General features: G+C 40.8%; 1 protein-coding gene across 3 annotated transcripts in view; it reads left to right on the top strand.

The window, feature by feature from the left end:
* Positions 1-15289, top strand: part of CD109 (CD109 molecule) — a 143025-nt gene that overhangs the window by 6209 nt on the left and 121527 nt on the right. Inside the window, exon 1 of one of the 3 annotated variants that reach the window (XM_027092370.1) lies at positions 14080-14125. The exons of 1 other annotated variant lie outside the window; for it this stretch is intronic. Coding sequence is in view for 1 of the 2 variants with exons in the window: in XM_027092346.1 (XP_026948147.1) it covers positions 14665-14738 (74 nt within the window). In the remaining variant the exon portion in view is untranslated. Of the gene's footprint in view, positions 1-14079; positions 14126-14457; positions 14739-15289 lie in introns of those variants that run through there. One more of the 3 variants, XM_027092346.1, reaches the window with a different exon arrangement.

Raw genomic sequence — 15289 nt, 5'->3', positions numbered from 1 at the left:
TTAGTCCTATCACCACGTTACTGATTAGGCTCTACTACTAGCACCTGAACTTCTTGCCAATACTATTCTAAACCTGTTTCAAGGCTCTGATGCTGTCACCATCAAGTCAGTTAAACTCTACTTTTTCATGTCCCTGTGGTTGCTTGATGGAAACTAATTATAATTGTCCCTCAGTTCCATTGGGGATTGGTTCCAGGCACCCCCATATCAAAATCTGGGGATGTCCTTATATAAAATGGCATAGTATTTGCATATAACCTATGTACATCCGCCCTTATATACATTAAATCACTTCTAGGTTACTTACAATACCCAATACAATGTAAATATTATGTACATAGCTGTAAATACAATGTACTTCCTATTAAGTAGTTGCCAGTTCCTGGCAAATTCATGTTTTGTATTTTGGAACTTTCTGGAAAATTTTTTTCCAGTATTTTCAATCTGTGGTTTGTTGAATATGTGGGTGCAGAACTTGCAGATATGGAGGGCCAACTTAAAAATACTTTGTTTTATTGAAATATAGTTGATTTACCATGTTGTGTTAGTTTCAGGTGTAGGGGGAACAAATTTTAATAGAAAATTCAAGAGATTCTCCAGAAAACTCTTGGAACTAGTAAGAGTTTTGCAGTGTTGGTGAATCCAAGATCAACATACAAAACTTAATTGTATTTTTTATACCGTCAGTAATGCATTAGATAATGCAATTTATTATTTAAATTTTTTTTTCACATCTTTATTGGAGTATAATTGCTTTACAATGTTGTGTTAGTTTCCGCTGTACAACAAAGTGAATCAGCTATATGCATACATATATCCCCATATCCTCTCCCTCTTGAGCCTCCCTCCCACCCTCCCTATCCCACCCCTCTAGGTGGTCACAAAGCACCGAGCTGATCTCCCTGTGCTATGCAGCAGCTGCCCCACTAGCCAACCATTTCACATTTGGGAGTGTGTATATGTTAATGCTACTCTCTCACTTTGTCCCAGCTTCCCCTTCCTCCCCTGTGTCCTCAAGTCTGTCCTCTACGTCTGCGTCTTATTCCTGCCCTGTCACTAGGTTCATCAGTACAGTTCTTTTAGATTCCATATATGTGTTAACATACGATATTTGTTTTTCTCTTTCTGACTTACTTCACTCTGTATGACAGACTCTAGGTCCATCAACCTCATTACACATGACTCAATTTCGTTCCTCTTTATGGCTGAGTAATATTCCATTGTATATATGTGCCACATCTTCTTTATCCATTCATCTGTCGATGGACATTTAGGTTGCTTCCATGTCCTGGTTATTGTAAACAGTGCTGCAATGAACATTGTGGTACATGTATCTTTTTGAATTATGGTTTTCTCAGGGTATATGCCCAGTAGTGGGATTGCTGGGTCATATGGTAGCTCTATTTTAGGTTTTTTAAGGTAACAGCATACTGTTCTCCACAGTGGCTGTATCAACTTACATTCCCACCAACAGTGTGAGAGGGTTCCCTTTTCTTTACACTCTCTCCAGCATTTATTGTTTCTAGATTTTTTGATGATGGCTATTCTGACCAGTGTGAGGTGATACCTCATTTCCATAATATTGATTCTTCCAATCCAGGAGCATGGTATATCTCTCTAACTGTTTATGTCATCTTTGATTTCTTTCACCAGTATTTTATAGTTTTCTGAGTACAGGTCTTTTGCCTCCTTAGGTAGGTTTATTCCTAGGTATTTTATTCTTTTTGTTGCGATGGTAAATGGGATTGTTTCCTTAATTTCTCTTTCTGATCTTTTGTTGTTAGTGTATAGGAATGCAAGAGATTTCTGTGCATTAATTTTGTATCCTGAAGGAAAACTTGAAGGGTATCCTGAAACCTTACCAAATTCATAGATTAGTTCTAGTAGTTTTCTGGTGGCACCTTTAAGATTTTCTACGTGTAGTATCAAGTCATCAGCAAACAGTTACGGTTTTACTTCTTCTTTTCCAATTTGTATTCCTTTTATTTCATTTTCTTCTCTGATTGCCGTGGCTAGGACTTCCAAAACTATGTTGAATAATAGCGGTGAGAATGGACATCCTTGTCTTGTTCCTGATCTTAGAGGAAATGCTTTCAGTTTTTCAGCATTGAGAATGATGTTTGCTGTATATGGCCTTTATTATGTTGAGGTAGGTTCCCTCTAAGCCCACTCTGTGGAGAGTTTTTATCATAAATGGGTGTTGAATTTTATTATTATTTATAGTAAAATATACATAACATAAAATTTGCCACTTTAACCACTTTTAAGTGTACAGTCCTGTGGCATTAAATACTTTCATACTGTTGTGTAACCATCACCACCATCCATCTCTAGAAATTTTGAATCTTCTCAAACTGAAACTCCCTACCCATTAAACAATCAATCTCCATGCCCCGCTCTCCCCAGCCCCTGGCAACCACCAGTAAAATGTACTTTCTATCTCTATGAATTTGACTACTCTGGGTACCTCAGATAAATGGAATCACACAATATTTGTCCTGTTGTGACTTGTTTATTCCACTTAGCATAATGCTGCCAAGGTTCAAACATGTTGCAGCACATGTCAGAATTTCCTTTCTGAATAATATCCCAGTTGTACAAATATGTCACATTTTGTCCATCCATTAATTCATCAAGGAACACTTACATGGCGTCCCCCTTTCGGCTATTATGAATAAGGTTTCTACGAACAAGGGTGTACAAATACATGTTTGAGTCCCTGCTTTCAGTTGTTTTGGGTGTGTACCCAAAAGTGGAATTGCTGAATCATATGGTAATTCTATGTTTAATTTTTTGAGGAACTGCCATGCAGCTTTTCACCATGGCTGCACCATTTAACATTCCTACCAGCAATACACAAGAGTTTCAATTTCTCCACACCCTTTCTAATGCTTATTATTTTCTGTGGTTTATTTATTTATTTATTTGATAATAGCTATCCTAATGGGTCTGAATTGGTTCCTGTATTATTATTTTTTTTTTGCGGTACGCGGGCCTCTCACTGCTGTGGCCTCTCCCGTTGTGGAGCACAGGCTCTGGACGCGCAGGCTTAACGGCCATGGCTCACGGGCCCAGCCGCTCCGCAGCATGTGGGATCTTCCCAGACCGGGGCACGAACCCGTGTCCCCTGCATCGGCAGGGGGGCTCCCAACCACTGCACCACCAGGGAAACCCCTCCTGTATTGTTTTGAAGCAAATCCCAGACATCATAAATTTCACCCACAATTATTTCAGTATGTATGTCTAAAAGATAAAAACCCTTTCAGAAAGTATAACTCCAGCCTAAAGAATTAATAAAAATTCTTTAATATCATCAAACACCCAATCAGTATGCACAATTTCAACTGTTTAGAAATGGAACAATCCAGGGTTCTGTTTGGATCAGGAGCCAAATATATTCATACATTGCTACTAATTGTTGTCTTTTAAGTCTCTTTAAACCTTTGGTTTCAGACACGGTCCCCCCGCTGCAGTGTTGGTATAGCCATGTCTCACCAGGAACTCTGGTCTCAAGTGCCGGAGTCAAGGCCTCTGCACGCAGTACCCTGTGAACAAGTGAAACTACACTAAGCACAAAGGAAAAGAAAGAAAGGCTGGGGATGAGGCCTGAGCTCCTGTGGTGGGAACGCCTAGTCCAAGCCACTGGACTAGCAGAGAACTTCAGGCCCCAGGGAATATTAATGTGTGAGCTCTCCTCGTCTCTGCATCAAGACCCGACTCCACCCAACTGCCTGCAAATTCTAGTGCTGGACGCCTTCGGCCAAACAAGCAGTGAGACAGGAACACAACTCCACCCATCAAAAAAAATTAGATGACAAAATATATGGTAGAGATGAAGGAGCAAGGTAAAAACCAAAAGGACTAAATAAATGAAGAGGAACTATGCAACCTACCAGAAAAAGAATTCAGAGTAATGATAGTAAAGATGATCAAAAATCTCGGAAATCAAATGGAGGCACAGATTGAGAAAATACAAGAAATGTTTAACAAAGACCCAGAAGAACTAAAGAACAAACAACCAGTGATGAACAACACAATAACTGAAATGAAAAATACAGTAGAAGGAATCAGTAGCAGAATAACTAAGGCAGAAGAACGGATAAGTGACCTGGAAGACAGAATGGTGGAATTCACTGCCGTGGAACAGAATAAAGAAAAAGGAATGAAAATAAATGAGGACTGTGTCAGAGACCTCTGGGACAACATTAAATGAGCCAACATTCAAATTATAGGGGTCCCAGAGGAAGAAGAGAAACAAAAAGGGTCTGAGAAAACATTTGAAGAGATTATGGTCGAAAACTTCTCTAACATGGGAAAGGCAATAGCCACCCAAGTCCAGGAAGCACAGAAAGTCCCATACGGGATAAACCCAAGGAGAAACATGCTGAGACACATATTAACCAAACTAACAAAAATTAAATTCAAAGAAAAAATATTAAAAGCAGCAAGGGAAAAGCAAAAAATAACACACAGCGGAATCCCCATAAGGTTATCAGCTGATTTTTCAGCAAAACTCTGCAGGCTAGAAGGGAGTGGTAGGATATATTTAAAATGATGAAAGGGAAAAACCTACCACCAGGATTACTATACTCAGCAAGGATCTCATTCAGATTTGACGGAGAAATCAAAAGCTTTACAGACAAGCAAAAGATATGAGAATTCAGCACCACAAACCAGCATTACAACAAATGCTAAAGGAACTTCTCTCAGTGGGAAACACGAGAGAAGAAAAAGACCCGCAAAACAAACCCAAAACAATTAAGACAATGGTAACAGGAACATACATATTGATAATCAACTTGAATGTAAATGGATTAAATGCTCCAACCAAAAGACACAGACTGGCTGAATGGATACAAAAACAGGACCTGTATATATGCTGTCTACAAGAGACCCACTTCAGACCTAGGGACACATACAGACTGAAAGTGAGGGGGTGGAAAAAGATGTTCCATGCAAATGGAAATCATAAGAAATCTGGAGTAGCAATAGTCATATCAGATAAAACAGACTTTAAAATAAAGAATGTCACAAGAGACAAGGAAGAACACTGCATAATGATCAAGGGATCAATCCAAGAAGAAGAAATAACAATTATAAATATTTATGCACCCAATATGGGAGCACCTCAATACATAAGGCAAATGCTAACAGCCATAAAAGGGGAAATTGACAGTAATACAATAATAGTGGGGGACTTTAACATCCCACTTACACCAATGGACAGATCATCCAGACAGAAAATAGATATGGAAACACAAGCTTTAAATAACACAATAGACCAGGTAGACTTAATTGATATTTATAGGACATTCCACCTGAAAGCAGCAGAATACACTTTTTTTCTCAAGTGCACACGGAACATTCTCCTGGATAGATCACATCCTGGGTCATAAATCAAGCCTTGGAAAATTTAAGAAAATTGAAATCATATCAAGCAACTTTTCCAACAACAACACTATGAGATTAGAAATCCATTACAGGAAAAAAAACTGTAAAAAACACAAACACATGGATGCTAAACAGTACACTACTAAATAACCAAGAAATCACTCAAGAAATCAAACAGGAAATAAAGAAATACATAGAAACAAATGACAGTGAAAACACAACAACCCAAAACCTATGAGACACAGCAAAAGCAGTTCTAAGAGGGAAGTTTATAGCAATTCAATCTCACCTCAAGAAACAAGAAAAATCTTAAACAATCTAACATTATACCTAAAGCAACTAGAGAAAGAAGAAGAAGAACAACAATGGAAACCCAAAGTTAGTGGAAGAAAAGAAGTCATAAAGATCAGAACAGAAATAAATGAAATAGAAATGAAGAAAACAATAGCAAAGATCAATACAATTAAAAGTTAGTTCTTTGAGAAGATAAAGAAAATTGATAAACCTTTAGCCAGATTCATCAAGAAAAAATGGAGAGAATTCCAATCAATAAAATTAGAAATGAAAAAGGAGAAATTACAACCATCACCACAGAATTACAAAGGATCATAAGAGACTACTACAAACAACTATATGCCAATAAAATGGACAACCTGGAAGAAATGGGCAAATTGAACCAGGAAGAAATAGAAAATATGAACAGACAAACCACAAATAATGAAATTGAAACTGTAATTAAAAATCTTCCAACAAACAAAAGTCCAGGACCAGATGGCTTCACAGGCAAATTCTATCAAACATTTAGAGAAATGCTAACACCTACCCTTCTCAAACTCTTCCAAAAAACTGCAGATCGAGGAACACTCCCAAACTTGTTCTATGAGGCCACCATCACCCTGATACCAAAACCAGACAAAGATATCCCCCCAAAAGAAAATTACAGACCAATATCATTGATAAATATAGATGCAAAAATCCTCAACAAAATACTAGCAAACAGAATCCAACAACATATTAAAGGGATCATACACCATGATCAAGTGGGATTTATCCCAGTATATACACAAGTCAATCAATGTGATTCACCATATTAACAAACTAAAGAATAAAATCCATATGATCATCTGAAAAGATGCAGAAAAAGAGTTTGACAAAAGTCAACACCCATTTATGATAAAACCTCTCCAGAAAGTGGGCATAGAAGGAACCTACCTCAACAAAATAAAGGCCTTATATGACAGACCAACAGCTAACATCATTTTCAATGGTGAAAAACTGGACGCATTTCCTCTAAGATCAGGAACTAGACAAGGATGTCCATTCTCTCCACTATTATTCAACATAGCTCTGGAAGTCCTAGCCACGGCAAGCAGAGAAGAAAAAGAAATAAAAGGAATACAAATTGGAAAAGAAGAAGTAAAACCATAACTGTTTGCTGATGACATGATACTATTTGTAGAAAATCTTAAAGATGCCACCAGAAAACTACTAGAGCTAATCTATGAATCTGGTAAAGTTGCAGAATTCAAAATTAATGCACAGAAATCTCTTGCATTCCTATACACTAACAACAAAAGATCAGAAACAGAAATTAAGGAAACACCATTTACAATTGCAACAAAAAGAATAAAATACCTAGGAATAAACCTACTTAAGGAGGCAAAAGACCTGTACTCAGAAAATTATAAAACACTCATGAAAGAAATCAAAGATGACACAATCAGATGGAGAGATATACTGTGTTGTTGGATTGGAAGAATAAATATTGTGAAAATGATTATACTACCCAAAGCAATCTACAGATTCAACGCAATCCCTATCAAATTACCAATGCCATTTTTCACAGAATTAGAACAAAAATTTTATAATTTGTATGGAAACACAAAATAGCCCAAATAGCAAAAGCAATCTTGAGAAAGAAAAAATGGAGCTGGAGGAATCTGGCTCCCAGACTTCATACTGTACTACAAAGCTACAGTAATCAAGATTGTATGGTACCGGCACTAACACAGAAATATAGATCAATGGAACAGGATAGAAAGCCCAGAGATAAACCCACACATCTATGGTCATCTAATCTATGACCAAGGAGGCAAGAATATAAAATGGAGAAAAGACTGTCTCTTCAATAAGTGGTGCTGGGAAAACTGTATAGCTACGTGTAAAAGAATGAAATTAGAACACTCCCTTACACCATACACAAAAAATAAACTCAAAATGGATTAAAGACCTAAATGTAAGGCTAGACAGTATAAAACTCTTAGAGGAAAACACAGGCAGAACACACTATGACATAAATTTCAGCAAGATCCTTTTTGACCCACCTCCTAGAGTAATGGAAATAAAAACAAAAATAAACAAATGGGACCTAATGAAACTTAAAAGCTTTTGCACAGCAAAGGAAACCATAAACAAGATGAAAAGAAAACCCTCAGAAAGGGAGAAAATATTTGCAAACTGACAAAGCAAAGCAACTGACAAAGGATTAATCTCTAAAATATACAAGCAGCTCATGCAGCTCAATATCAAAAAAAACAAACAACCCAACCCAAAAATGGGCAGAAGACCTGAATAGACATTTCTCCAAAGAAGACATACAGATGGCCAAGAGGCACATGAAAAGCTGCTCAACATCACTAATTATTGGAGAAATGCAAATCAAAACTACAATGAGGTATCATTTCACACTGGTCAGAATGGCCATTATCACAAAATCTAGAAACAATAAAGCTGGAGAGGGTGTGGGGCTAAGGGAACACTCTTGCACTGTTTGTGGGAATGTAAACTGATACAGCCACTGTGGAGAACAGTATGGAGTCTCCTTAAAAAACTAAAAATAGAACAACCATATGACCCAGCAATCCCACTAGTGGGCATATACCCTGAGAAAACCATAATTCAAAAAGACACATGTACTACAATGTTCATTGCAGCTCTATTTACAACAGCCAGGTTATGGAAATGACCTCAATGTCCATCGACAGATGAATGGATAAAGAAGATGTGGCACATATGTACAATGGAATATTACTCAGCCATAAAAAGGAAAGAAATTGGGTTATTTGTAGAAATGTGGGTGGACCCAGAGTCTCTCATACATAGTGAAGTAGGTCAGAAAGAAGAAAACAAATATCATATATTAACGCATATATGTGAAATCTAGAAAAATGGTGGAGATGAACCTTTTTGCAAGGCAGGAATAGAGATGGAGATGTAGAAAATGGGTGTGTAGATACAGGGGTTGAAGGGAGGTTGGGATGAATTGGGAGATCAGGATTGACACATATACACTTCCATGTGTAAAATTGATATCTAGTGGGGACCAGCTGTATAGCACAGGGAGCTCAGCTTGGTCCTCTGTGATGACCTAGATGGGTGGGGTGGGGGGTGTGGTGGGACGGAGGTCCAAGAGTGAGGGGATATATGTGTACATAGAGCTGATTCACTTCGTTGTACAGCAGAAACTAACACAACATTGTAAAGCAATTATAACCCAATTTAAAGAAAAAATACCTGTAGTTTCTTTCAATTCTCTTTATTTTTCCTTGCAATTTAGTTGTTGAAGAAATTTGATTGTTTGATAAAGTATTCCACAGTCTAGATTTTGCTAATACATCCCTGTGGTATTTAATATGCATTTATTAATTTCCTTGCAATTTTTTTGTCCTTTTATTTTTTTTCCTATACTGTATTTCCTTGCAAATTTTTTTATTTTTTTAATTTTTTATTTTGCAGTATGTGGGCCTCTCACTGTTGTGGCCTCTCCTGTTGCGGAGCACAGGCTCCGGACGCGCTCCGCGGCATGTGGGATCGTCCCAGACCGGGGCACAAACCCGTGTCCCCTGCATTGGCAGGCGGGCTCTCAACCACTGCGCCACCAGGGAGGCCCTCCTTGCAAATTTGAATCAGATTCAGGTTCAGTCTTTTAGGTGGTTCTGGGTTCTTCTCTAAGGAGACTTAGAGTATCTGTATGTTTCCTAGCAGTCCTTTATGATCATTGTTTCGGTCTGCATAATCCAATATGGTAGTCACATGTTGCTATTTAAATTTAAGTTAATTCAAATGAAATAATAACAAATTCAGTGTCTTGGATGTACTGACCACATGTCCAGTACTCAACAGCCTCATGTTGCCCATGGCTACTGTATCAGGGTGGATATGGAACACTTCCATCCTTACAGAAAGTTCTATTCGACAGCACTGGTCTAGATCTATTAATTCACCAAGGGTTGTGATATGGTGCTATTCTGATTCTAACATTTATTTTACATTTTACTAGCTGGAAAACTTCCAAAAAGAGAACTTTCCCCGTACCTACTATTTGCTTACCAGTGATACAGTTCATGTAGGAAAGACAGGATAGAGTTGAATACTTTCCCTTTAACGAGATTGATTCTATCAGTTATAAATAAGTAAACCATGCTTACGTCAACATTATATAATTATTGTTCACTACAGAGCCAACTAATGAATTATGGTTACACTTCCATTTTTATCTATTTTAAAAAAATATTTGTTCATTTATTTACTGTTGGCTGCGTTGGGTCTTTGTTGCTGTCCGCAGGCTTTTTCTAGTTGTGGCGAGCGGGGGCTACTCTTCATTGTGGTGCGTGGGCTTCTCATTGCGGTGGCTTCTCTTGTTGTGTAGCACGGGCTCTAGGCGCACGGGCTTCAGTAGTTGTGGCGCACGAGCTCAGTAGTTGTGGGTCACGGGCTCTAGAGCGCAGGCTCAGTAGTTGTGGCTTGCGGGCTCTAGAGCCCAGGCTCAGTAGTTGTGACGCATGGGCTCAGTTGCCCTGCAGCATGTGGGATCTTCCCGGACCAGAGCTCGAACCCATGTCCCCTGCCCACTGCACCACCAAGGAAGTCCCTTTTTTTATCTATTTATTTTTCTTTTCTCTAGAGTTTCTAAATTTCCTTCCCTTCATTACACAATTTTATATTACCATAGTCTCAATTTTCTCCCCCAGTTTTCCATTACATTTATCTTTTCTACTAAGGTCCTTTTTTCCCCTTGAGGCCTTATTCCTGGAATTCTTCCTGTTGGAACTTCTGTCTTCATTGCTCTCTGGGGTTATATATACTTTTTCCTGAATCTCATGTCTTCCTTTTTCTTGGATTATTTCGTTTGTTTGCTAAATACGTCCTCCAAAAGTAACTTCCTAAAAAGAGTTTGTTGAAGGCAAAGTTTCTGAGCCATTCCATTTCTGAAAACATTTTAATTCTATTGTCATTCTTGTTTGATAATTTGGTTGGACAGAGAATTCTAATTTTAAATTTTGGACACTCATACAGAAAGTTAAGGACAAGCCTTGTTATTATTATTCCTAGTTAATTTCAGTATCATTCCTTGGCTTCCAGTGGACAGGGGTTTCCTCCTCTGTTCTGGGTAAAAAAGATTCTGGTGTTCTGTGCAGGACTCTGTCTAAATAGGTGTCAAATAGATGATAAATTTAAGTAGATGTTCATTTCATACATAATATTTCTGAAATTTTATACAGTTGGAATGTGTAAAAAATCAAACAACAGACTTGAGGATACGGACTGTGCTCTAAATCAGCAAGTAATGTTTCTCTCAATGCTTCTCCCAAAACCAGCCTCACTGATCTGAGAACAGAGGGTGGAAAAGAGGCACAAATAACGTTCAAAGATACTTGAGGGATTTTATATACTCTTTTGCAGACTGGGTAAGTTTGTTTTCCGTTAGATGAGGGATAATTGCCTCATGTTGGGGAAAGCATGATTTTTCTGTTTTTTGTTGACGTTGAGTATGGTTAAAAGGGGTATATACAGAGGCCTAGTTGATGACGCATGGACTTTGGTAGCTTTGTACTGTGCCGACTTATCTAAGATGAAACTAAATTTCCTAGAACTCCCCTCCCTGTATAGTTATGAGTTAGTGTTGGCCATAAGAGATACTTTATATGAATTTGGAAGCCAGCAGTGAAACCGAAGTCATATTTTTCACTCTCTGAAGGTCAGTGCAGGGCTCTAGGCATTGGCCACTAGCCCAGATTTCTGCTGCTGTGTTAGTTGACTTGTGGGTGTGGGGCGGCAGTGGGTCTCGTAGCCCCTCCAGTTCTCAGGGGATCTCCTCCTTGAGCTTTTCTGAATGCTGGGCTAAGCGCATATGCAGCCGGCTTCTCCTGCAGGTTGCCTGTGACGTCCGAGTTGGAGGTGTTAATAGAGACATGGGTTCCATGTCTCTTGCCCTCATGCTTCCTTGTTCTGGTCCACACGTGGCTTTTCTGCCCTGGCTGTCTTAGAGTGACTTAGACTCAACGCTAGGTGCAGAGTCAATGGCTGCTCCCACAATCGCATAGGATCTATCTCCTATAGATTCCTCTTTTCTCAATGAACCACACCCTAAGACATGTCCAGAAGGGACACGGGAACAGTGTAGGGTTCTTATGCCAAAGGCCATTCAGTTTTCATAGGGGGAACATATATAATTTTTTTGTATCAAAACTCATGAATTTTATTCCAAAGAGTTTCTAAGATGCTCCCTTAAAGACTACTTGCTAAAACAATATCATTTTTATTGTTTTCTTTTTAAAAGAAAAATTATTATATATATGTTCATTGTAGAAAACTTGGCAAATCCAGGTAATTACCTGCATACTGATAACATTTTGCTGAATACCCTTCCAGTTTTCCTTCAATGCATATATCTATGATGTATATGTATACAGAAACACAATTTATTTTTATAAAAATGGAATCATTTAAATTCTGTTTTATAAAAGACTCCCCCCAACAGCATCAGGAATATTTATCTTTAGATAATTAAATAGTCTCCAAAACAAACAAAATAATAAAGTCTCCAATTCAAGAACATAATTTTAAATTGCTTCACAGTATTCTGTTGCATAGGCATACCATAATTTATGTAACCCCATCTCTTATTGTTACTATCAGACAACTTTAAGTTTTTCTTACTTAAAAAAAAAAATCTAGGAAGAAGTTTTTTTTTTTTTTTTTTTTTGCGGTACACGGGCCTCTCACTGTTGTGGTCTCTCCCGTTGTGGAGCACAGACTCCGGACGCGCAGGCTCAGCGGCCATGGCTCACGGGCCCAGCCGCTCCGCGGCATGTGGGATCCTCCCGGACGGGGGCACGAACCCGTGTCCCCTGCATCGGCAGGCAGACTCTGAACCACTGCGCCACCAGGGAAGCGCAGAAGATTTTTTTATTAATCCTTTTAAGCAGTTTTACTGAGTGGCTACTCTGTGCCTCATCTCTGTGCAAATCTACATGGTTAAGTTTTTCTTGTGTATTGCGAGAAGGAAGGCATAAACAGGGAGGCTGCATCAATTTAAAATCTGCACAGATGTCATTTTACGAAACAACTAGGTGGTTCTAAACCTTTCTAGAAGACTTCTTGGAATGCAACATTATCAACTAATCTTTTGGAGTGCTTTTTGCATTTTCCTGCCTCTAGAATAAACCTGAATTTATTGATCCATCTTACGAAGTGAAGCTTGGAAAGAATTTTCTCCAGGTTTCCAACTTCCTTTTCTCATCAAAGAGAGAGTTTACCTGTAGACCCTCTGTGGCCCACAGTATGTTGAAATGAGGCAGAATTTCAGTCCCTATCCCGGACCTGCTGAATCAGCATCTGCACTTCACTGTGATTCTCATACACATTAGAGTTGGAGAAGCACTGATTTAGACTTTGACAGAGCCCACACTTGACCCTGAACAACAGAGGTGAGGAGACCAGACAGGCAGTAACAGCTGTGTCAGGGACACAGGATGTGTACCCAAAGACCCACTTGGACCCTTTTCACTTTACCCAAGCCCTGCCTGCACAGGAAGTCAGCCACTAAAGATAGGAGTGCGGAGGAGACAGGAGGACATAGGGACGTCTGCTAGCTGTTCAGCAGGGTGAAAAAGGGTGGAACAGGAAAGGGAGGAAAGCGAGTTCCTGGACTCCAAAACCACAGTTGGTCTAGGTGCTACTTTCCCCCTTATTTAGCACATAGCTTTGTGAGGAGACACCCTTGGCTGACCTCTTTTCTTTTTGCATTTTGTCCCGTATTAAAATGTGACCATCCAAAACTTTTCTCCATGAATTAGAAACTTTAAGTTGTTAGGGACTGAATGTGCCTGTTTTCCAACAGTTGCTGGCAGTTCCTTGCTTTTATGGTGTAGCCAAGGTGAAACCTGAGTCATCTGAACATGGTGACAGCACCAAGCAGTGGGGAAGGAGCTACAGACAAGCCAGGACGCAGGAGCTGGAGCTCAGCAACTGCTGGGCACCCTGGGCCACTGGTCTTCCTAAGGATAGGAGAGCCACCCGAATTCTAACGTGTTTACACAAATTGCTCCAGGCTTCACAGTGCTAATGAATATCTTCTGTAGCCGAAGTGCTTAGCGATAGCCCACAGTATAAAGCATCTCCCCCGACAGTTGTTTCTCAGAGTTCTGAGGAGCACCACCTAACTTCCGCATGTGCCAGAATTTTCTTCCTCTTCTTCTTTTTTTTTTTTTTTTACGGTACGCGGGCCTCTCTCTGTTGCGGCTTCTCCCGTTGCGGAGCACAGGCTCCGGACGCGTAGGCTCAGTGGCCGTGGCTCACGGGCCTAGCCGCTCCGCGGCACGTGGGCTCTTCGCGGACCGGAGCACGAACCCGTGTCCCCTGCATCGGCAGGCAGACTCTCAACCACTGCGCCACCAGGGAAGCCCATTCCTTTTCTTTTTTTAAACGGAGAAACCACATTTTTCCTGGAGAGGTAAACGATATACGTGAGTTTTTGTTTCAAGGGAAAGAAGTTTTTCTCTTGTGCCTATTCATTCGTATATATTGAACAACTACCAGAAAATACACCCCTGTTTGGCGTGTGTGTGTGCGTGTTTGCCGTTTCTCTAAAATTCTGACTCATCGTCTGGACGACAATGACTGATTTTTTTCCACCTCACAAGGTTGCTATGAACGTCTCCGTACAAGGATGGGCCTGTTCACGCACCCCGGGCACGGGCGGTACAGCGCTAGCATAAACAGCCCGAGGAGCCGGGTGGCCAGGGCAGCAGGGCTGCCGCCCGGGGTTTGCGGTGCGGCCCGGGGCGCCGAGCAGCGCCATTGCGATGCGGCGGGAGGGGTGGAGCCGCCGCGTCCCGGCTCAATGTAGAGCCCTCGCTCCGCTCGCAGGCGCGCCCAGTGCAAACTGCTAAGCCTGGAGTCGGGGAGATCCGGGAGGAGGTGGAAGGCCACACCCCGCGCTGCCCGCGAATTTCCTCCGGAGCCCGCGGTCGCCGGGCAGACGCCGCCGAGATGCGGGGCCCGCGGCTCGGGACCGCCGCCCGCCTCTTCTGCGTGTGGAGCGCGGCGCTGGCCGCCGCCCCCCGGTAGGAGCGCGGGACGGCGGGCGCGGGGCGGCGGGCGCGGGGCGGCGGCGATCCCCAGCCGGACCCCGGCCTGGAGATTTGATCATGCATCGCTTCCCCTCGGTTCTTCGCGGGACAGTTGCTCTCTCCACCCGCGCCTCTGGCCGTAACTGCTTTCTAAAGACAGCATTTTATTTTTAGTCCACGTTGCCTCTGCGTTCTTCTCAACTTTTAGCTCCCAAATAATGTGCCTTCTTCTTTTAAAGACATATATATATATATTTTTCTAAACAAGATGCCTCAACTTTGGCAATGACAAGGTGTGACCGAGGAAGCTGAAGTATGGGTTTAGGTGCAGACATCGTGGGAAGATAACGAGTGAGACACCTAGGTAGTGGAAAGCACTCCCTCGCTTCCCCCCAGAGGTTTTTGCCCTTGAGCCCTAATCCCTAGCTTGGGCAGGGAAAGTGCTGTTTCAGCGATTTTTATGCTCTGCTCTACCTGGAAATGTCAGCACTGATAGTTTAATTTCAGATGGTATATTTTAATCAGTGGTGTTGATTAGATGATGT

This window comes from Aethalodelphis obliquidens, unplaced genomic scaffold (genome assembly GCF_003676395.1).
Source record: "Aethalodelphis obliquidens isolate GAN/ISIS:26980383/991018 unplaced genomic scaffold, ASM367639v1 scaffold3, whole genome shotgun sequence".
Classification (NCBI taxonomy): Eukaryota; Metazoa; Chordata; class Mammalia; order Artiodactyla; family Delphinidae; genus Aethalodelphis; species Aethalodelphis obliquidens.
Note: the sequence above shows the minus strand (reverse complement) of the source record. Positions and strands in the feature narration are given on the sequence as shown.